This window comes from Cyprinodon tularosa, unplaced genomic scaffold, assembly GCF_016077235.1.
Source record: "Cyprinodon tularosa strain WSP-4 unplaced genomic scaffold, ASM1607723v1 ctg256, whole genome shotgun sequence".
Taxonomy (NCBI): Eukaryota; Metazoa; Chordata; class Actinopteri; order Cyprinodontiformes; family Cyprinodontidae; genus Cyprinodon; species Cyprinodon tularosa.
This window is the reverse complement of record NW_024038950.1, coordinates 276534-300240: the sequence shown is the minus strand read 5'-3', so window position 1 is coordinate 300240 and position 23707 is coordinate 276534. Positions and strand designations below refer to the sequence as shown.

General features: G+C 38.5%; 2 protein-coding genes across 2 annotated transcripts; both read left to right on the top strand.

Moving 5' to 3' along the window:
* The first annotated feature begins 2750 nt into the window (after window positions 1–2750).
* LOC119785704 (cornifelin homolog B-like) lies at window positions 2751–6111 on the top strand. Its single transcript, XM_038288473.1, has 3 exons — window positions 2751–2958; window positions 3089–3243; window positions 3747–6111. The coding sequence occupies exons 1-3, from the start codon at window positions 2859–2861 to the stop codon at window positions 3870–3872; spliced, it is 381 nt and encodes a 126-aa protein (XP_038144401.1). The 5' UTR covers window positions 2751–2858; the 3' UTR covers window positions 3873–6111.
* Window positions 6112–8453: 2342 nt separating this feature from the next.
* On the top strand, window positions 8454–17829 carry nhp2 (NHP2 ribonucleoprotein homolog (yeast)). The gene is made up of 4 exons (XM_038288472.1): window positions 8454–8753; window positions 8871–8940; window positions 16967–17072; window positions 17370–17829. The coding sequence occupies exons 1-4, from the start codon at window positions 8582–8584 to the stop codon at window positions 17493–17495; spliced, it is 474 nt and encodes a 157-aa protein (XP_038144400.1). The 5' UTR covers window positions 8454–8581; the 3' UTR covers window positions 17496–17829.
* The last annotated feature ends 5878 nt before the right edge of the window (window positions 17830–23707 follow it).

The following is a 23707-nucleotide window of genomic DNA, read 5'->3' as shown; positions in this document are numbered from 1 at the left end:
CCCTTAGCCACCATATTCTACAGCCCACTGAGACATTTCTTTCTCTTTTCCAATATTGATATTAAAATTATCTACATTACCAACAAATTCCTTTAGGAGTGCATTTTTTCTGTATATATCCAAATACATAATGTTGCTGTATATGACATTCGTACTTTATCATTTTAGATGGATGCTGTCATGATTCTTTTTGGTTCTATTTACGATTTCTTTTGGGGTTCTGACACAGGCTTAATTTTTATTAAGCCTGTGTTTTTCAAGATTTTTATCATTGTTGAATTATTATTAGTTTACTTTCCCTTGTAATTTTTTTCAGTTATCTCTTTTAAGCATTTTGGATATTATTTATTCATTGTTCTATTTCTAGTTGAAATAATTTGTTTTATTTCCCTTTAGCTTTATTTAAGTTCTTTTCTATTCACAGTTAGATCCTGTTGTTTTTCCCGTTATTCTTTGTTGTCCCCTAGGGTCCTTTACTTTCCTCTTAGCCCTTTTCTAGTTGCTTTTGTCCACACCTGCTCCCTATCAGCTAATTAGCCTTTCATTGTTCTAGCTCCCATACATACACCTCCTGTGCAATTCCCCATTGCCGGTTTCTCTTCATTCTTGTTTGTTTCTGCCAAGTGTCTCCTAGTTGTGATTCCTGGGTTCATTGCCGGTCATTTCTGGATGTATTACGTCTGTACCATCTGCCTCCATTAAATATGCAAAAAACCATCTCAGCCATCCGTCTCTGCATTTGGGTCATCTACAACAGTGGTTCCCAACCTTTTTTGATTTGTGTTCCCCTTTGGGTATTTTGTCTCACCATGAGTACCCCTCTCATTCAAAAGTATTGGATGATTGTCCAAAAGTGGAATGTACAATAACTGATTATATTTAATTTGAGCATTTATTATCATTTTATGCTTTCCATCTCAAATAAAAAAAAAACAACATAAACATGTTGCCTGCAGCTTAGTAAGGAATTTAAATAAATACAAAATAAAATATTATAAAGCTGTATTTATAAAACTGGAGCTCCCTTATGAAAATATTTAAACTTGATGAACAGGGAAAAAATACTGAGCAAAAAACACATTATAGTCAGACTGATTGAGTCCTAAAGAGCGAAACAGATCCCAGCCATATCTAATTTTACTACCTAATGAAATAAAATATTTTTAGGTACGGCTTGCAATGCACTCGCAGTCCACTAGGGGTTTGCTTACCCCTGTTGGGAAACACTGCACTACAAAACTCCACAGATTCTGATAGATGTTTCCCCTAGAAGTATACGGGGGGAAAAATCATAGTTTAAAATGGCTTTAATTCAGTTTATTTATATCACAACAAATTCACAACAAAAATAACTCACAATTAATTAAAATAACATCCAAGCTGTTTTAAAAAAAAATATCTCTCTATGGGGCCTAATGGTGAGCCTTACCCTAAACCTAATCATTACAGGTTCATACCTAACCCTAACCCTCATTCACACATTAGTCCTTAATGTGACCCCTGACCAAAAAACAGCAATTCCCCTTGTAGGGTGCAGGCATTGGGCCCCACAAGGTGCAGTCGGTCCCAACAATAAGCTATTTTCCATAAAATGTGCCCCACAATGTATTAAAAACAAGAACACACACACAAACAACTTTCTTTAGACACATTTAGTTCAAAGGGTGCATGATTTGTTATCAACTTTTCTAAGCTATGACATTTACTTTAGATTCATAAAGGAAAAACAACTTCTTAAAGGTTATAATTCTTGAACGCTGCCTGGTGGAGCAGCAAATGCCTTGCAGCAAGAAGATCTGGGGCTCATATCCCAACTTCTTCTGGATGGAGATTTCCTTTTTTTGTCACTCCACTCGTCTTAATCATTGTATTATTGGGCAAGACCTTTCAACCTCATGTCCTACCTATGGGGGTCAGAGGGCCTGGTGGCCCCTGCATAGGGCAGCCTTTCTTCTGTCAGTGTGCTTCCAGGCAGCTGTGACTATAACGTAGCTTTGACCAAATCTAGTGTGAAGTGTCCTGGCTTGAAAAGACGCTACATTAGCAGGGGCCATTTTACCTCTCTGTATGCACTCTGTTCTCCACTCTGTATGCACAGGTCAGGTGTATTCTGTTTACTCTAGCTACCTTCTTCTGCAGGAACAACATAGCTATAGGCTTATTAGATTCTGTAATTTGCTCCCAATGATGAGTGCATGCATGGTTATATATCCTCTGGGTCTCTTTGATAAACTGGAGGCATGTCCAGGCTGTCCCAGTCTCTAAACCAATGGCCGCTACAGATGGGGGACCGAACCTTTGTATCCTGGGACAAAGAAGGAAATATTCAAAAAATTATTTGAACCTTTCTCTCAGATCCTAAATAACCTTAGTGTGTCATTATGCAACAAAACCAGATTTACTGAAGGATTTTTCCTTCTGCTTCATATGTAAACGTTTCAGATCTGCTTCCCGCTTTGCTGGTTTCACTGGATCCAGAACATTCTGCAGCAAAATATCTGAAGAACAAAACTTATTTATCTTTCATTTATTTTTAATCTGCTGGTAAGTAAAGTTTAAACTACACTCAATAAATTTTTTTTCAGATGTCTTGAATCAGACTTCCCTGTATTATTGGATTTCACAGGAAGAACAGAAGAGACGAATAAAATAACAGACACTGAGTCTGACTGTAAATAACTGACTGAGTGACGAAACCAACCGGACCCGCTGATCAGGTTCACCTGAAACCTTAACATTCAGAGACCCGGGGTCAGTCTCTACCAGATGAGGTTATCCTCCCCAGCCTTCAGAACCTGGACTGATTCTGGAGTAGACCTTTTTAATCTGATCTGATTTGGGTTCCTGCAGGGAGCAGCATGAGCTGGACAGTGTCTACACAGCCACAGATGGTGGTTGTTTCTTCTGATAATGATTGGTCTTCTGGGATCTGCGACTGTTGTGAAGATAAGAAACAATGTAAAGTATCACTATTTTAAACTTAGCTGATTCTCAGAGTTGTGATCCACACTCCCTATAGTTCTTTCCAGCGATTGGGATCAGAACTTCTTCAGGATTCCGCTGACTGACCCTTTTCCTTTCTTCCCAGGCTGTTTCGGCTTCTGGTGCTGTCCCTGCTTCGCCTGTAAAACCACAAAACAGTTTGGTCAGTGTATGTGTCTCCCCCTGATTGATGTTTTGGGCTTCGTCCATCCCATCACCATTACCATCAGGGTGTCCCTGCGCCACCGCTACGGGATCAAAGTAAGGACATGAAGCTAAACGTCAGATCCAACTCCATATAAGTTTCTATTAGGGAAAAAAAAAAAACTGACAGAAGAACAGCTGAGTACTGTATCAATATTCAATTTCAGTTCATCATGCACTTGGTTTATGTGGTTTTTTTGGTTTTTGTTTTTTTTTTGTAACAAATCAGACCTTTATTTAGAGAAAGTTGTTAAACCCACATAATTACTTGAATGACTCAGAAAAATAATAGACTAACCAAAACCCAATTGAATGGTAGATGAGTCTTTTTAATGGTTTATTCAGAGATTTCAGCTTTAATTGGTACCTTTACTAATTTCATTTTTGTTTTTGCTTTATTACTACTTAATAAATGGGAAAATGTATCTTTGATGCATTTAAATGCTCATTATTATCAATAACTGTTGTCTTGTTTGGGGTTCTGGTTAGAAAAGTCCTTTCTGGCTCTTTTGGTTGTGGTTCTGGTTAAAATCTCTCTTTGTTTTCTGTTTTCTCATTAGGGCACTTTGTGCAATGACTGCTTGTGCTCCACCTTCTGTATTCCCTGCGTTTGGTGTCAGATGGCCACAGAAATGAAGAAGAGGGAACTCCCGACTGTTCTGAGTGACATCATCGGCAGCAAGTGATGCCACTGCTCCAAAGGAGCCTCGGGCATCTCTTTTAATGTATATGTTTAACATTTTTCATGAATTATGTGATCACCATGAGGAAAACCCACGCAGCAACAGCTTATTTGCAGCTGTGAAGAAGCAGTATGAAGGTCAGCTCTGTCTGAGGATGCCCCTGGACCCAGTGCAAGCAGTGGAAGACAGCAGGTTCGGAACTTATTCATCAAAAGACTGTTCTACCCTAGATGCACAAGGGAGCTTTACTACAGATCCTTCCTCCCAGCAGCTGTTGAAATCTTACCATCACTGCTCAATCCAAACTCAGTCAGTGTTTATGTATCTTGTTTTGCACAGTATTTTCATTTTTATAAATGGCCAACTGTTTTTTTTTTTTTTGCATAAATATACATACTCATTTTACAGATCTTTTTTTCAATCACATTAGTCAGTTGCACAGTCACTTGATAGTTTTGATGATGGTGTTTTTAACAATTGGCTCCACAGTATTCTTAGATGTAATTTCCCCATTTGTTCCACTTTTTTATGATTTTGTGATCTTTACCCTTGTGTGTTTATATGCATGCTTTCGTTTGTCTAGCATACATGCCATGTGTCAGCCCTCGTCAAAGCTCCCCCAATCATTTCTGCTCCCAAAAGAACACAGAACAAAATTACTTCAGATTCATACAATCTACCCATAAAGTCCTTTGAGTGTCTTTTGCTGACCCACCCGACATCCATCCCAGACCCACTTCTTGATCCATTGATTTTACCTACAGAGCCAACAGGTCTGTAGATGCAGTAGACATGAGGCTTCACTACGTCCTGCAGCACCTGGGCCCCCAGGAACCTATGCTAGGATCCTGCTTGAGGCCTTCCCCTCTGCTCTCGTCCCTCCTGTAGGACAGGCTCTCCTAGCTGAGCATGCCTGATTCTAGCCTGCTTTGTGTCACAGATTTTCTGACAGCCTAGAAGCAGCATGTGAAGCTGGGAAAATGTGAAGATGGTCTCTGATTTAAGGAATATCAGTACCAGTTCCCTTTTAGGCTTGTTTAGAACAAGCACTTCTAATAAACCTCCGTTACTGAGTCCATCCTCAGCTGTTCCATCATGATATGGTGCGCTGCTGCCACCACCAGGGACAAGAGCAGGTTGCATAATCTGCTCTGCAGAAAGGGTGATTGTCTGCAGTTGTCCTTCTCTTCAGATAATGCATTCTGCAGGAAGGATTGCAGCTTACCCCTCCCACTGTGAAATCAAACTGTTTCACTCTTTTCTCTGCTCATCAGCTCCAAAACCTCTTGCCACAAATCGAACCTCTTCCCGGTTGTAGCTAGACTCATTATCAAGGCCCAATTTTTTTACTGACACTCTCTGTTGCAAATTATATGAATGTCACCTTGACATAAATACTATTTGATTTAGTTGCATTATTTTGTTATATTTTTTAGTATCTGTCAGGGAGCTCGTGCTCCACAAAAAGTTGCACTATTTCCCTTTTTTTCACATAATTTCTATAAATTTCATTGGATTGTTACACATTTTGAATTTCACTTATGTCATCTGTATGTTTGTCTATATTTAGCACCTTACCATCAAATCAGTTTCCTTGTATATGTTAAATGCTGCTGGACAATACACCTTTTTTGATTCTGATGTGCATCACTCATCATTCTGAGGTTTATGTAAACAGCTCATGTTTTGTTTTTTATTTGAAATGTCTAATGGTTTTTCATCAACATATTGCAGCTGTTCCTTATTAGCTTTGCTCAGTGATGTAGATCATTATACATGATAATAATCATTTCTATATGTAAAGTAGAACAATATGGAAAATGAGCATGAAAGTTAGAATAGTCGCAAACATCGCTTAAGAATTACTACATTTGGATTGCCATTTACATTGGCAATTACATAACCGAACCCAATGTCCATGCATGGCAAATGTCAATGAAATGTCAATGGCTGAATCTTCAGCCATTGACATTTCATTTTTCTGATGAAATGTCTCAGAGCAATAAAAAAGAGACCAAACCCACACCTTTAACTGGAAGGTTGCATATTTTTTCTCCAAAGTAAAGAAAGACCACTGTGCAAAGGAAAGAATGTAACAAATTGAGGAATGATATAATAATACTATTTTAGTTTAGGCTCAAATAAAAACCTAAATAAAAAATTATCCTTAAATTTTACACAATGGAAATAGAGAAAAAAAATAAACCAAAGACAAAGATCATGCTTTAATTACAAAGAATCAAGACTAAAATTCCTGATATAAACTAAATAAAATAAAAATATAAATGTTTATTCTTTAAAACGTTCCCTTTCATCCATTCTGAACTTTTACTTTCATCCATACGCACTCCTCATACTTCTCAAACAGTATCCTGCTAAGGATAAAGTTTGAAATGGGATTTTTTCCTAACTGTGAGGACAGTGCCTTTCATGGCAGCAAGACCTCAGATACAGTGATTAATGTCTGCGTATTTGTCTTCTTGGACGGGCTGTACCGAAAGAATTTCCATTTGGGATTAATAAATCTTATTGAATCTAATTGAACTGAAATGAATTGAAATGATAAGAGGTATCTCAATATTCAGAAAAGTTTTATTGTATAAAATATAGGGTCTCTTTATTATAATCTGCTATGCCTCATCTTTTCCAGCTTTGAAGGATTTAATCATGAAAATTATTGAAATTCTATTGGAGATAATTTGAAGGAATAAATGGTGTCACATAATGAAAAACATGTTGTCAAGAATTTGGAAGAAGGAGGCTTAAATTTGATTGATTATGATATAATGAACGGAGTCCTTGAATTAAATTCGCGGAAAGCTTTTCTTAAAATTCAGGTTTGTTTTCCTTTATAGTCACCATATTTTCCAGAAAATAGCTCGAATGGATTCTCTTTTTTTGCTGTAACTTTATCTGTAATTCTTTGTAAGTCAAAATGTCTGAGTTTCATCAGAAAGTATCTTTATACCTGTAATTACACTCCTTCCAAAGCTAAAGTGATACAATTCAAAATAATCAATAGACCATATCCAGTTAACAAGTTTTTGGCATCTAAGTTCAATTTGAATAAAGAAAAGTATGTATTTTGTTTTAGAAGCATTAAGCTCATGAAACATTTCTGTTTCATACAATCTAGTTTATCACTTTTGGACAGATCCCCAAAGAATACTGAACTCTCTTTAATTTCTGAAACAACATTATTATTTTGACTAGAAAATGAAAACATGTCCTTGGAGTATTTTAGAAACTGTCTTATGGATTATTTCCCCTCTCATATCTGTAGGTATTTCAAAACTAAGCTCATATTTAGTCATTGAAGAAACAATTTTGATGTATATTTCCAATCTCTGAGATTATTTAAAGTTAAACGTGATTCAATTAAAATCACAGCTGGGACATATTAACCCAGAATGTAATTTGTTTTTAATTCTACTTACTTGTTTTTAGTTAAATATATTTTATTTTGCTTTAGTGTGTCTTTTTTGGGTGTTCTGTTTGATAGCATTTGGTCCTATTTTTGATAGAAATTATTTTCTGGCTAAACCTGACCTGATGATGAATGGATTTGTGATACATGTAAAAATTGTATATTCTTTATGTTTTATATCTTGTAATTTGCAATTTAAAAAAACAAACAAACAAAAGAAAGAAAAAGCACAATCGAAGGTTGCAATTGGAGTGATGAAGCACTAGTGCGACACCTACTGTCCGGGAAAAGTTAAAACTGTAACTACCTTACTGAAACCTTAAAAAGATTACGTTTTGGGTTTAAGAAATGCTATACATTAACATTTTTACTGATATCGAATGCTTGATTATTTCTTATAATTTATTTATTTATGTATTCATTAAATTTTATGCACCAGAAGAGGATTAGGGCCACTGAAAAAATAAAAAAGTTAACTGATTTTTACATTTTATTTCTGTATAATATGAGAAAAAAAGTCAGAATTCTGAGATTAAAGTCAGAAATGAAATAATATTTAAAAATCAGTTAACTTTTTTCTTTTTTTCAGTCGCCCTAATCTTCTTCTGTAGTATTCTATTAAGTTTGAATAAACGTTAGAATCCTGGCTCCTTGCCGGTAGGTGGCGGTAATGTGCTATTAAGTTGTTTGCCATCCACCAATAAACAACACAAAGAAGAAGAAGGGCAACACGTGATGCAACTGGTAAATGTGAATATTGTGGAGAATGGGAAACAGTAGAACATGTTATTCTAGAATGTGATAAATATGAAAGAGAGAGAAGATGTATGATAAAAGAGTTTGAAAGTATTAAGGTAAAATTTATGTTAATAGATATTTTGAGGGAAAGTTTGGAGAGCAAACATATACAAATAGTTATTAGATTCTTAAAGAAAACTAAGATATTCAGTAGAATTTGATAGAGTAGACATAAGAGTGAATGTGTGGATGATAGTGATGAGTAGAATATAAATATGGATGTAAGTTTGTTTGTGTGGGTTGGTAGGTGTATGTATGAGTATATATAGATATATATATACAAAAAGAGCGTTAGACCAACGAGAGCCACACTCCATACCAGTAAGTGGCGGTAATGCTACTATTAAGTTTGTTGCCAACCGCCAATAAACACAACAAGAAGAAGAAGAAGGGCAACACGTGCGGCAGCCTGGTGGACTGATTGAAGTGAATGTTGTGACTGAGTGAGATTAGAAACGAGCGGTAAATAACCAACTATCGATCAGAAATGACCAAAATAAAGAAGGAGAAAGTCTCTGCGGATGGAGAGGAACCAGCAGCGGCGGAGGCCGGAGGGACGGAGCGGAGCTACACCGAGCTGATCGCTCATCTCAACCCCATCGCTCAGCCGCTGGCCTCCAAGAAGCTCAGCAAGAAGCTCTACAAGTGCGTGAAAAAAGGTAGAAACACCAAAAGAAGCCATCGGTGATATTTAATCTACCGGGTGGAGCTTTAGTTTCTGCTTCTATAACATTATTTTATGCCTGGAGTTACAGAAGGTGTTTGTGTTTTTGCAGCTGCTAAAGTGAAGAACATCCGGAGAGGAGTGAAAGAAGTTCAGAAATTCATCAACAAAGGAGAGAAAGGGTGAGTTACTGAGATAATCTGGGGCATATCGTTATAATCTGGGTTACCTCAGTAGAAGAGCAGCTTTAGGAGAAACTGGGCGAACATGTGGGGAGCTGAGAGGGTTAGAAACATCCTGACTGCTTGGTGAGGCTCAGAGGCCTTAAAGAGTAAAGCAGGGTTTTACTTTTTGGTGCAGCTTAAATGTTTCAGATGAACTGTTTATATTCAGACAAAACCTTGAATCCTTTGTTTTGATCAGCTGTATCTACTGCCTCAGTTGTAGGCCTGGTTACTGCCAGAACGCCAGAAGTCTGAAATAAATATTTGACAGAGAAAGTTAGCAATAAATGGAACGTTTGATACTCTCAGGCAGAAAGATTTACTGAAAAGCTTCCACACAACTTGTCCAGGAAGTCACAGAAGAATTTGGACCCCCTACTGCTCTGCAGGCCCCCCTCAGTTAAGATCAGAGGTCAAATCCAACATTAGGAGACAGTGGACAGCAGGGGCAGATCTAGGATTCTAGGAGATCAGGGGCTAAGCCCTGAGGGCGAAGATGAGAGTGTAGGCTTTCTGGTAAATCCTGTTATAATGCAAAATATGACAGATTACTGGATTTCAGGCATAAAACATCCTATCACACATAACAATTTTTGAGAATTTGGAAGCAGTTGGTCTTTATTTCTCAAAAAATGGATGGATGAATGGATATTTTAGCTGCCTGAAATAATCAGTCCCTCCCACATAAAATGGGAAGAAATTAATTTACCTGCAAGTCTTTAACTGTTTTATTCCTCTCTTCATCAACAACAAATCCTGTGGATTTGGTGACATTTGATCATTATTTACCAGAGTTATGAGAGGAAAATCCAATATTTTAGCCACCTGGACTGGGCTGGGCTAAAGTGGCAGCAGTGAGAGAAACTCTTCTTCTTATGCATGGGAATGCTACAGGCTGCTTTCCTGTGCATGCTGCCACTCTCTGATTGATTCCAGTGCTGCACATTTTACTCAGCTCAACTTAGAAGCGAGATCCCGGGCCTTAGGAAAACATCCGGGGCTGGTGCCCAAGTAGCCACCCCCTAGATCCACCACTGGTGGACAGTAATGGCCTCTATGGGAGCATTTCAGAGCAGACCCCATAAGGAGAAAAATGCCTGACTCACAGTTTCTAGGTCTGACCTACAGTCACTCCTGGTTGGTTGTAGGGGTGTAAATCACATCCATCATGGCGATTCGATTCAGTATCGATTTCCTGACCCAATGGTTCGATTATTTTCGATACTCAAGAATACACCACGATTCGATTAATCGATTAAGCGGTTAATTTTTTTAATTATTATTATTATTTTTTTTTACACCTTACAGGCTAAACAAAGTTTCAAGTTTGAAATAAATAAATGAAAGCTGTAATATCATTATGCATTTTCATTAGAAACAACAGCAAATAACAGAAGTAGAAAAGTTGCATCAAAAAATACTGCAAAAATACTGCACAATATCAGTGTAATGAGTTCAATGCAATACCTCGGTTCCAGAGAAACTGTCCAACATATTTTTTTTAGAATGTAATAAATATACTCAGGAAAGAGAGATGTTGCTTAGAGAGTTAGACAGGAATAAAAATAAACTAGATATAAGGGAATTGTTTCAAAGGTCATCTGGGGATGTAGTTTTTGGTAGTATTTTTAATTTTCTAAGAAGAACGGGTATTTTAGGGAGAATATAATAGTTTGTCTGGTCCATACTCCATTCTGGAAGGTGGCGGTAATGCACCTATAAGTTGTTTGCCAACCGCCATTAAAAAAAAGAAGAAGAAGAAGAAGGCTCCAGAGTGTCAACGTCACCGCCCCCTTGAGAGACGCTCCGCTGCACCTCTCCCAGATTGTAGCTGACCGCAAACAGTGCAGCAGACAGGAGGCCGGCTTGTTTTGTTTTTATGACCGAAATTGCGGAAAACAACTCGTGAAGTTTGACCCGCTAGAAGAGCGAGGTGAGCGAGACCGCTGAGACCCTTTTTCCAGCTGAATCTCCGCTCTTTTTGGCCCTCATGTCCCTCCGTCGTCGGACTAAACTCGTCCCCACTTCCTCACCGCCTCGGCCGTATCTAGACCCACAGTGTGTAGCTCAGACCACGCTTCAATACTGAGCATAATTTAAAAATGTCTGTGTGAAGCTTGCTGCAACAAACTGCTGTAAGAGTATAACCAGGAAGTGAGGTAGGAGGGCAAAATAGGTTTAGCGCCACCGCAGCACGGGAGGGAGAACTACGCCCAGGAGCAAATGGATAAAAATAGACCGGAGGGAAAAAAAACATGAATCGATTATCTTGCGGACGTGTCGATGCATCGGAACGTCGGCTTTTGGATCGATGCATCGATACAAAACGATTATTATTTACACCCCTAGAATGGTTGGTTGACTGTATTGATCTCACAGTGGAGAAATTTACCCGTTACTTTGGCTCAAAAGTCAAAAAGAAGAAGTTGCCAAAAGGAGGAAAAGGTGCATGGTGTGTTTATATACAGGTGCTGGTCATAAAATTAGAATATCATGAAAAAGTAGATTGATTTCAGTAATTCCATTTAAAAAGTGAAACTTGTATATTATATTCATACATTACATACAAACTCATATATTTCAGATGTTTATTTTGTTTAATTTTGATGATTACAAATGACAACAAATGAAAATCTCAAATTCATCATATCAGAAAATTAGAATATTGTGAAAAGGTTCAAAATTGATGGCCCCTGGTGCCACACTCTAATCACCTAATTAACTCAAACCACCTGCAAAAGCCTTTAAATGGTCTTTCAGTCTAGTTCTATAGGCTACACAATCATGGGGAAGACTGCTGACTTGACAGTTGTCCAAAAGACGACCATCGACACCTTGCACAAGGAGGGCAAGACACAAAAGGTCATCGCTAAAGAGGCTGGCTGTTCACAGAGCTCAGTGTCCAAGCACATTAATAGAGAGGCGAAGGGAAGGAAAAGATGTGGTCGAAAAAAGTGTACAAGCAAGAGAGATAACCGCACCCTGGAGAGGATTGTGAAACAAAACCCCTTCAAAAATGTGGGGGAGATTCACAAAGAGTGGACTGCAGCTGGAGTGAGTGCTTCAAGAACCACCACACACAGACGTATGAAAGACATGGGTTTCTGCTGTCGCATTCCTTGTGTCAAGCCACTCTTGAACCACAGACAGCGTCAGAAGCGTCTTGCCTGGGCTAAAGAGAAACAGGACTGGACTGCTGGTGAGTGGTCCAAAGTCATGTTCTCTGATGAAAGTAAATTTTGCATTTCCTTTGGAAATCAAGGTCCCAGAGTCTGGAGGAAAAGAAGAGAGGCACTTCATCCACGTTGCTTGAAGTCCAGTGTAAAGTTTCCACAGTCAGTGATGGTTTGGGGTGCCATGTCATCTGCTGGTGTTGGTCCATTGTGTTTTCTGAGGTCCAGGGTCAACGCAGCCACATACCAGGAAGTTTTAGAGCACTTCATGCTTCCTGCAGCTGACCAACTTTTTGGAGATGCAGATTTCATTTTCCAACAGGACTTGGCACCTGCACACAGTGCCAAAGCTACCAGTACCTGGTTGAAGGACCATGGTATCCCTGTTCTTAATTGGCCAGCAAACTCTCCTGACCTTAACCCCATAGAAAATCTATGGGGTATTGTGAAGAAGAAGATGCAATACACCAGACCCAACAATTCAGAAGAGCTAAAAGCCACTATTAGAGCAACCTGGGCTATCATAACACCTGAGCAGTGCCACAGACTGATCGACTCCATGCCACGCCGCATTGCTGCAGTAATACAGGCCAAAGGAGGCCCAACTAAATACTGAGTGCTGTACATGCTCATACTTTTCATGTTCATACTTTTCAGTTGGCCAACATTTCTATAAATCCTTTGTTTTTATTGGTCTTCAGTAATATTCTAATTTTCTGATATGATGAATTTGGGATTTTCATTTGTTGTCATTTGTAATCATCAAAATTAAACAAAATAAACATCTGAAATATATGAGTTTGTATGTAATGTATGAATATAATATACAAGTTTCACTTTTTAAATGGAATTACTGAAATCAATCTACTTTTTCATGATATTCTAATTTTATGACCAGCACCTGTGTATATATATATATATATTAGGGGTGGAACGGTTCACAAAAATCACGGTTCGGTTCACGGTTTCGTGGTCATGGTTTTCGGTTCGGTATAAAATAAAATAAAAAAAATTTTTGTAATGAAAAAATCCCCAAAAAATTATGAATTGTAATTATTTTTAATTATTCGCGGAAACCATGAATCATTTCCGCATGTTTAGCTGCTTTGAATTTAATCATCTCGCGCATGCCCTCTACGATCCCAAAGGAACTCAGAGGGGAGCGGACGGGAGCCACAGAGGAGGCTGTATGCTTTGCATTGTGCAGGCGGTCTGGAGCACAGCGGGACGGGGCGCCGATGGAGTAGGTGTGATTTTTGATTTCTGATTTCGGGGGTTAGCATGACATGTTGGCCGTGTTGCTGTTAGCATAAACAAAACGTGTTGCACAATGCTTGCACACTGTTGCATTTTTATCCACAACTTTCTTTCCGCCGTCATCGTAGGCATTCTCCACAACAACTGATTTCTTTCTGCTACACGCGGCTTCGCTTCTTCTTCTTGTCTACTGGTGGTTGGCTTTGGTCACATTACCGCCACCATCTGCTCTGGAGTGTAACCGCTTCACCTATGAGAAAAAGGAGCAGTGCGTGAACCGAACGCAACACACGCGAATCAAACCGAGACAGAAGAACCGGACGGTTTGGACGGTTTTCATAAACCGTTCCATCCCTAAAAAAAATTATATATATATATTTTAGAGTTGTCACGATACTAAACTTTTCAACTCAATACCGATACTAAGTAAAATATTCGATACTCGATGTCATTTTCGATACCACAAGGATAAAAACGACTCCAAAATTCAACAGAAATTTTTTCATTAATAAACAAAATACAATAAATAGATAAATAAATACAATAAACAATATTTTGAGGTTGCTTGCTGTGCACAATATTAAGCAAGCTTGATAAAAAGTTTACTAAATTAAAATTAAGTGTTCCTTCCTTGGCTATGCTTTACACACATAGCAATGACAGCCAAACCAGTTAAAAAACAAAAATAATTCTCAGCAGCTGCACCTGTTACAGAAAAAAGTCTGAAACCGAAAAGTGCACAGAATTATTCAGTCACACAGTGCTCAGAAAGTGCATTTTCCTCTAATCTGCGCATAAGATAAATGACTGTTTAGGTGCCACTGGTGTAGCACTGAATCGATACTTTTGAAAATGAGTATTGTATGCGGATACTCCTTTTCAGTATCGATACTTTTTTGAGTATCGATTCTTTTGACAACCCTAATATAGATATAGAAAGACACAAAGATACATTAAGAACAAACATTTTGAAACAACAGAAGAGTGTTCCGAAACAAAACAACCGTTTTGAAAAAAAAAGGAGTGTTCCGAAACAAAACAACCGTTTTCAAACGACAGCAGAAGAAGGAGAGTGTTCCGAAACAAAACAACCGTTTTCAAACGACAGCAGAAGAAGGAGAGTGCTCCGAAACAAAACAACCGTTTTCAAACGACAGCAGAAGAAGGAGAGTGCTCCGAAACAAAACAACCGTTTTCAAACGACAGCAGAAGAAGGAGAGTGCTCCGAAACAAAACAACCGTTTTCAAACGACAGCAGAAGAAGGAGAGTGCTCCGAAACAAAACAACCGTTTTCAAACGACAGCAGAAGAAGGAGAGTGTTCCGAAACAAAACAACCGTTTTCAAACGACAGCAGAAGGAGAGTGCTCCGAAACAAAACAACCGTTTTCAAACGACAGCAGAAGGAGAGTGTTCCGAAACAAAACAACCGTTTTCAAACGACAGCAGAAGAAGGAGAGTGTTCCGAAACAAAACAACCGTTTTCAAACGACAGCAGAAGAAGGAGAGTGCTCCGAAACAAAACAACCGTTTTCAAACGACAGCAGAAGAAGGAGAGTGTTCCGAAACAAAACAACCGTTTTCAAACGACAGCAGAAGAAGGAGAGTGCTCCGAAACAAAACAACCGTTTTCAAACGACAGCAGAAGAAGGAGAGTGCTCCGAAACAAAACAACCGTTTTCAAACGACAGCAGAAGAAGGAGAGTGTTCCGAAACAAAACAACCGTTTTCAAACGACAGCAGAAGAAGGAGAGTGCTCCGAAACAAAACAACCGTTTTCAAACGACAGCAGAAGGAGAGTGTTCCGAAACAAAACAACCGTTTTCAAACGACAGCAGAAGAAGGAGAATGTTCCGAAACAAAACAACCGTTTTCAAACGACAGCAGAAGAAGGAGAGTGCTCCGAAACAAAACAACCGTTTTCAAACGACAGCAGAAGGAGAGTGCTCCGAAACAAAACAACCGTTTTCAAACGACAGCAGAAGGAGAGTGCTCCGAAACAAAACAACCGTTTTCAAACGACAGCAGAAGAAGGAGAGTGCTCCGAAACAAAACAACCGTTTTCAAACGACAGCAGAAGGAGAGTGTTCCGAAACAAAACAACCATTTTCAAACGACAGCAGAAGAAGGAGAGTGTTCCGAAACAAAACAACCGTTTTCAGTCGACAGGGCTATTTCTCAATTCACGAGATATCGATGTAGAAAGACAGAAAGATACAGATTAGGGTTGTCACGATACTAAACCTTTAAACTCGATACAGATACTAAGTAAAATATTCGATACTCGATGTCATTTTCGATACCACAAGGATACAAACGACTCCAAAATTCAACAAATTTTTTCATTAATAAATAAAATACAATAAATAGATAAATAAATACAATAAACAATATTTTGAGGTTGTATGCTGTGCACAATATTAAGCAAGCTTGATTAAAAAATAAATCTTACAAAATTAAAATTAAGTGTTCCTTCCTTGGCTATGCTTTACACACATAACAATGACACTAGCCAAACCAGTTAAAAAACAAAAATAATTCCCAGCAGCTGCACCTGTTACAGAAAAAAGTCTGAAACTAAAAAGTGCACAGAATTATTCAGTCACACAGTGCTCAGAAAGTGCATTTTCCTCTAATCTGCGCATAAGATTAATGATTGTTTAGGTGCCACTGATGGTAGCACTGTTTCGATACTTTTGAAAATGAGTATTGTATCCGGACACAACTATTCAGTATCGATACTTTTTTGGGTATCAATACTTTTGACAACCCTAATTAATATAAATATATATATATATATATATATATATATATATATATATATATATATATATATATATATATATATATATAGCTTCGTATAGTTTAATGTGAAAGTGATGTTATGGATACGTTTTGCTTTTTTTAAGACTAGAAATCCTGATCATTGGGTTGTGACCTTGAGTCAGTTCACAATAGCATAGCGATCTCACGTTCACCAGTAAACCCAACCCTTAAAGTCTGTGCTTTAAAGTGGCCTATTCAAAGACTGCACTTAAAAGGAACACTGAGATCTCATTAATGGTGGTTCCATTAGGATCCTTTCAATTCACCCTTAAATGAAAAATGTTGTGGGTGTGTTTGTTTCAAGGTTTTTGTCAGCTCTCCAGGATGAAGCAGCTGGATCACTGACTAGAACAAGCAGACACAGACCTCCACATAGAAACACAACAGAGACCCTACAGTCTTTATTAAAAATGGTTAAAACTGATGAAACAGGGTCTGATATTTACAGAAAAAAATGGACTAAAATCAGTCACTAAGCAAACTTGCTTGTGAACCTTCCACCACAACAATCCCATCCCCTTGATAAACAATCAATCCCATTCACTTTATTCACTCGTGTAAAGTCGGGCGCCACTCTGGAGAATTCAGAACTGCAACGGTTGGAACAGCCACTTCCCTACGACTTTAAACACAATTGTACTTTTTGAGCAGTGTAGAATTAGTTATTAACACGTTTCAGATAATTCCCTCCATGCTCACAGTGGTTGTGATGCTGTCTTTCCCCTGCAGTATTGTGGTTTTGGCCGGCGACACGCTGCCCATAGACGTCTACTGCCACCTGCCAGTCATGTGTGAGGACAGGAGCCTGCCATATGCCTACATCCCGTCCAAAGTGGTGAGTGTAAACCCAAAACCATATGAATTGACCTGTTTTAGAGTTTCTTATGTCTATTCATTGGCCTCTAATGTTTTTGTCAAATGTATAGTAAAAAGCTTGCAATATCAGATTCTCAGTTTAGAATGTATGCATTAGCTTTTTCTGCAACTTTTATTTTCTCGTATTCTTGTCCTGTAGCTGACGTTTCTCTTATTTTAATTTCTTCTACCTCAAGCAAAAACATTTCCCCTCCTTCTCCCTCTCCTTTATGTTAAACCTGTCTGAATGGCTGTACTTTTTGAAATCCCTCTGCAGGATCTGGGTTCATCTGCTGGATCCAAACGGCCAACCTGCGTGATCCTGATCAAACCTCACGAGGACTACCAGGACGCCTACAACGAATGCTTAGAGGAGGTAACCAGCCTCCCTAAACCGTTGTGAGACAGCCAATCAGGATGCAGCTCTGATCTTTGATGCAAGGCTGCGGTTTGCCCCTCTTTTTCCTGAAACTCCCTGTTCCCACATCTGTGTTAATCTGAGCTAATGATGTTGGGATGGCAGGAGAGGAACTTCTTTGGACATGAGGGCTGAGAGACACTGCCCCCTGCTGGACACATGAAACCTTGATTTTGAAATTTTGATCTTTACATAATTTGAGCAGTTATTGATCCCTGAACAGTTAAAGCTCTAATGGACTTCCTTTTGTTTCGAATGGTTAGGCAACATTTGAATAATTTTTTTTCTTGTCGTATTTTATTAAAAACATTTAAAGAGGCTTGAGTGTCTGAAGTCATTTCTTTGAATGAAATATAAGTTTTTTGCTAAACAAGAATTCTTCTTCTGCTTCATCTAACCAGAGATCTGTGCCACGAAGCGAGCTGAACGTAGCGGGATAACTTTCAGCCTATCCAGTTAAACCCATTCATACTATTGTTAATCAGAATCAGTGGTACCAGGAAGCTGGTTATCAATGTACTAACTTAATCCAGCTTAAACTGATCAGGAATCTGAACACGTGGAAAAAGGTGCAGATCCCAGGCAGCAGAACGATCACAGTCATGAGCGCAGAAAGGAGCGCGGTGTACAGAAACTCATCTTGCAGAAATGAGGAAAAAAAATCTTTTCTCAATGAAAAATCAAACACAGAGACGCCAAATAGCCCGGCAGAGGATGGCTGACTGTGTAGATATGAAAGTTGCACATCAGTGACATTTACCACAGCCTGCATCCCAATCACCAGCGCCTCAGGAGTGAAGAGGATTTGGGAGCAGACAAAAATACAACCCACTTTCATCTGGTTAGCTGGACTTTTTAATTCAATGTTTGGGCTACAATAAAGTAGAAGCTGATGCCGCAGTTGCATCGTATTAATACGAAGTGATCAGTCTAAAGTAATCCTGATTATAGATCCATGTCAGAACTCAGCGGGACAGATAGTTAAATACCTGCTCTGCTTTTAAAATGCTGAAAGTCACCAAATGCAGCCCTAAATGTGAAAAAAAATGCCTTAATGTTTTTTCATGTTAAATGTTTCAGTCTCCTACACTTCTGCTCTACATGATCAAAGTTCCATTTCACAGGAACATTACAGCCGGTTCTCTCTTCTGTTTTGTTTTTCCTGACCGATTACCATTAATATTGGTGCAGCTTCAGTGTAATATTTACCCTATGCCAAAAGGTCCCATTCCTGGGATTGCACAGTCGACAGTGTTCTAGGATCTGGTATATATATGCCAATCAGGTTTTAGGACAAATTCTGTGACCCGTCATATACTGTGACTCAAGCACCTGCTGTCTACTAAGATTCCTATCTAAACCTAAAGACGTCTAGTGAGAAACATGTAAGTGTCCCCTTGTGTCATAAACATGATGGCGGCGAGTCCATCACAGGGTTTAACTGTCTTTTCCAGATCAGAAACTTTCTACCTGTTCATTACTTCTCTAAAGCGTCTCCGAATTGCAGAACCTTCTCACCGTTTTATAGTCACCTGTAGACTTTCCTGGTTGGTTCGGCTGGATTTTCCTTTTAATTAAATATCTAGTAGGCTATCAGTTTAGCAGTCATCAGATATTTAAATTGTTACTGAAGAAAACTCTGCTCTTGTTCATGTTTTTGTGTGATTTCTTGCTATTTATTTTGGAACTGTCTCATTTCCTCATATTTTTCTATAAATATTCTTTATCATTAGTAGGCCTAGAGCAGGTGTTGACTTCATCCAACCCAACAGATAATAAAGCCTTTGCTTGTTGTTGCCTTTGCAGAGTTTATTTTTTATTTTTTAAGCTTTTATGCATTTAAAGTTGATCGCTCCTGGTTTAACTCCTCCTGGTCAGTAAGTGGTGCACTCAAACACACCCTCCTGTCGCCTACTGCTTGCCAGCTGGTCTGCTAAAGCTGGAGCTTGAACCTGTCTGAGCAAATGAAAAGCAACACCTCTGCTTTACTGTTTACAGCTGCAAAATAAGGGAACTCTGTCCTGAAAACTAAAGCTCTTTTAAGAAACAGATATGTTATCACAGAACTCAGCAATGATTACCCTCAACCCCTTATTAAAGGAATAGTACACCCAAAACATGATTAGCCTTCATTTTCTACTCACCCCCATGCTGAACAACACCCTGGAGTACTTTTTTGATATCTCAAATGCATCTGGAGATCTGGGAGGCTTCTTGCTGTCTGCTGACATTCAAATAATGGAGGTCTATGGTGCCCGAGACAGAAAGGTCCATAAAAGTCCACAAAAAACGTGTCAATATTCCTCCATACTGCTCGTCCAATGTATTCCAAGTGTCCTGAGTGGGTAGCATCCCGAATTTACTCGAAACGAAGTCATTTAGAATGTTTTTAGAGCATAAACAGTAGTGTATAGGATTTCCTGAAAGCGCGCACATGCGCGTTCACGACGCTACGGACGCCGGCGCATTTTTATGCGCTTTTATGTACACATTTTTTTTATTTTAACATTTTATTATTATTTCATTGAACTTTATTGATCTCACATTGGAGAAATTAACCTCTGCATTTATCCCATCCCCTTAGGGAGCAGTAGGCTGCCACTGTGCAGCACCCGGGGGAGCAATCATGCGTTAATGGTCTTGCTCAGAATCCCACTCCCACAGTGTCAGTCTGTGGGAGTGGGATTCCCACTCAGAACATCAGGATTCCAAGCTCTCTGCCCTGACCACTAGGCAGCCACTCCCCATAATATTGCGTCTCCCCATTATATTATTACCTGTTTCTATGGTGTAACAAAAAAAGATGCACTATAGCCAGTTGGCTACTTCTGGTGTTTTTACAGCAATGTTTATTATTTACATTATCGTCCCTGAAAAAAAGTTGCTCATTGATAAATAACTGCAATTATTGAATTTAACCACTAGATGTCAGCAGATCACAGTTTAAACTACATGTTTGCTGTGAATTATTAATGCTTCATTCCACAATTTTTGCTAAACTTTTCTTGACCTACCTTTGCTAGCAAATATGACCTGAAGTCTTATTGAATAAAAGGTCATTCAGCTGCAGGGCATCTCAAGTTTCAACATCAGTGCACAGCTATTTTCCTATCTCTTCACAGATTCAAGTCTGGATTTTGGCTTTGCAACTCAAGGACATTCACAAAGTGATTCTGAAGCCTCTCTTTCAGACCTTGTCTGGGTCTTTTGGGTTCTTTCCTCAGTCTGCAGTTAAACAAACTGTAGAGGGTTTTTATCCATTAGCTCTCTTTATTGCTGCATTCATCCATTTATAGTACGTACAATTTGATTTTACGAGTCTGTCAGTTGCAGCCTCTGAAAAGCATCCCATAACATGATGCTTCCACCACCATGCTTTTTTGTAGGGGTGATATATACTTAGTAATGACATGATATTCACTTAAAAGAGTTAAGTTTTTATCTCATTGAAACAGAGCATTTTTTTCCTCATGGTCTGTGAGTCATTTCTGGGCCTTTTGGTCAACTACAGGTGGGCCATTTTATGCCTTTCATTAGCAAGTGGCTTTCATCTGGCTGAATAGCTGGAATGCTCCGACGTCGAGAATCAAGAATCCACCTTTCGTATTCCATTTTCAGAGTTTTTTAAAGTGTTTAACAGAGACATTAGCACCTCGACGTCGGAGTACACAGAGTGAAGCGAAAAGACTACAACTGTGTAAACAGGCCCCATTTCCGTTTCCGGTGGCAGGGGAATATTGACTATTCCAACAGAACTCAATGGGATTTACAAAATGCTAAATAAAACACTACAGGAACGTTTTTTCTTTACGAAACTTTTTTTGGAACGTCATTGAACAGCGCTGACGACCCGGTGAGTAGCATATTTTAAAAAAAGAACGTTTAAGGTTGTTTTAAGGACATTATCGGACATGCACTATGGAAGCCATTCTGAAGCAGCCAGGGGTGGATTCTAAATGAGCCAAAAAGCAGAGACAGGAGCAATTGTCAAAATTTTGGTGTCGATCATTCGATTTCATCCTGGACACTACAGAAAATGGGCTAAAAGTGTTAAAAACCGGAATTCTCCTTTAACAACCTCTTAGTACATTTTGAAGTGTAACAGTAACACCTAGAGTTAAGTTTAACCAATCCCACTCTGGATTACTGTTAACTATTTCTATATAGTCCATATCTTACTCCAATGGTTCTTGTAATAACTCTGAAAGAATCCATTTACTTTGAAAATGCACATTCAACACTGTGGAATTTACTGCGTCAGACTGATGTTTGTGGTTATAGTACATTAGTTAGCTCTTTATATCATTTTTAGCCACTATTTAGAGACATTGTGGAGGAATCAAAGAGCTGCATATGGCTCTAGAGCCACAGGGTCATGGCCCCTGTTCTAGAGTGAGGTTCTTGGCCCCCTTCTCCCCCCATCACTCACTTTAAACAGCTTGGCAGCTCTAGTTCTAACATTCACTGCCAACTGATCTTAAATATAAAGCCAAATATTTCCTTTTCCAGATCACATTCAATCAGCTGAATTCACAGAGGAAAATGACTCACCTTGGCTTTATTCAAAGCTCCTGTACAGTAAATACTCAGATAGATTAAAGTTTGTTTCACTTTCAGGATGTGCTGTATGTTCATTGGACCATTAATAACCAGTAATAACGGTGCTGCAATGCCATTTCATAACTGCCGCTTTATCAAACCGTCTTCTTTTATTTTGATTATTGTTAAAAAGACATTTCCCTCTTATCTAGACCATTAATCCTCTACATCTTAATCTTTTATTAATCAAGTCATCAAAGACCATCAAACCAAATGATTTGTTTAATTGTTATAGTAATTCATACTGTTAGCTGTTTTTTTTTTTTTTTTTTTTTTTGTCTGCTTGTGTTTAACTTAATTCTCTTGCTGTAAAATATATGGAGATATTCTTTAATGGCTGTTGGCTACTATGTTCTAAGTCTTTTAAAGTTGCATTTTTTTATGTAAATTTTTAATTCCTCCTGTTGGAAACGGCCTCATGACAGCATTGACTCATAATGTTTTTAGATAACTTAAAACATTTTATTTTACAGTTGATCACCTTTGTTTTGTTCAATTATATGAAGTTCTTGACAAAACAGTTTTTGACAAATTACTTTTTTTAAACAAACTGGTCCTAGTTGTGCTGAACGTAACCCAAATGGACTGCTTCTTTCTGATGAAATTCACAAAAAATAAACAATCAACAAAAATAACGTTAAGCTTCATAATATCTGCTGAGAGCGACTGCTCTGGATCATTTAAACCAAAAAACAGATCAGCTACTGAATTTCTGCTCTATTGCAAGAATCTGATGAAACCATCCCACCCCTGGAGAAGATCTAGCTTTTGTTTAGATGAATCCACACTCTGACTCTTTTATTTAAGCTTCTCACTGCGTCTTCTTCTCTCAGTTATGACATCAATACTGAGAGGTTGTTTTGGCTGGTTGAGGATCAACAAGCAGATAAAAGTTGACAGGAAATTGTCATGATTCTGCGCTTTGCCGACTTCATTTTAAAGATAATTTTTTCCCCCATAATTACACCGACATGTAGAGACATCAGGTATAAAGTAAGTACACCCCTCCTGCTTCTAAGGTTTCTAAATGCAGAGTAGCATCCATAGCATCCACCCATAATGGATCCATCAATGTCAGAACGTTCACTGAAGCAGGAGTCCTGCAGCATACAGGTGTGTCGACACAATATTAGAGTGAGAAGAAATCAGCAAGAATGAAGGTTCTGATCCCATTATTTACAGAACCTTCAAGAGATTTGATTGGACCTCCTAAGAACTCTTTAAATTTACACATTTAATTTGCGTCCATATCTCCAGGTTGGTACCTCTGCCTGGGTAGGTTTAGTTCTTTCTATTCAACCGTCCACACATCATGTGACATTTGATTAGATTTAGTCCCTTCCTCGTTCAATTCACTTTGTATTTATAATACAACTTCCTAATTTATAAGCACAGGTTCTTTAAATCCTGAACCAGCTTAGATTTGACAATAACACCTGTCAGAAACTAAGTGGTTCTTGAAGAACCACTTGAGGAGGATTAGATGCTTCCTAAATGGTTTCAGTCTGGAGGCTCTTTTACATCCATCTCTTAAAATGACTGCTGTAATTGTTTCACCTCCATGTTTCTTCAGATATGACGCTTTCTGCCATGAACTC

Excerpts from the sequence above, each read along its gene's own strand:
- LOC119785704 (XM_038288473.1), top strand. The coding sequence starts at position 2,859 with ATGAGCTGGACAGTGTCTACACAGCCACAGATGGTGGTTGTTTCTTCT. Across the intron at positions 2,959-3,088 it reads TTGTGAAGATAAGAAACAAT|GCTGTTTCGGCTTCTGGTGC; the intron begins GTAAAGTATCAC and ends CTTTCTTCCCAG. Across the intron at positions 3,244-3,746 it reads GCCACCGCTACGGGATCAAA|GGCACTTTGTGCAATGACTG; the intron begins GTAAGGACATGA and ends TTTTCTCATTAG.
- nhp2 (XM_038288472.1), top strand. The coding sequence starts at position 8,582 with ATGACCAAAATAAAGAAGGAGAAAGTCTCTGCGGATGGAGAGGAACCA. Across the intron at positions 8,941-16,966 it reads ATCAACAAAGGAGAGAAAGG|TATTGTGGTTTTGGCCGGCG; the intron begins GTGAGTTACTGA and ends TTTCCCCTGCAG. Across the intron at positions 17,073-17,369 it reads CCTACATCCCGTCCAAAGTG|GATCTGGGTTCATCTGCTGG; the intron begins GTGAGTGTAAAC and ends ATCCCTCTGCAG.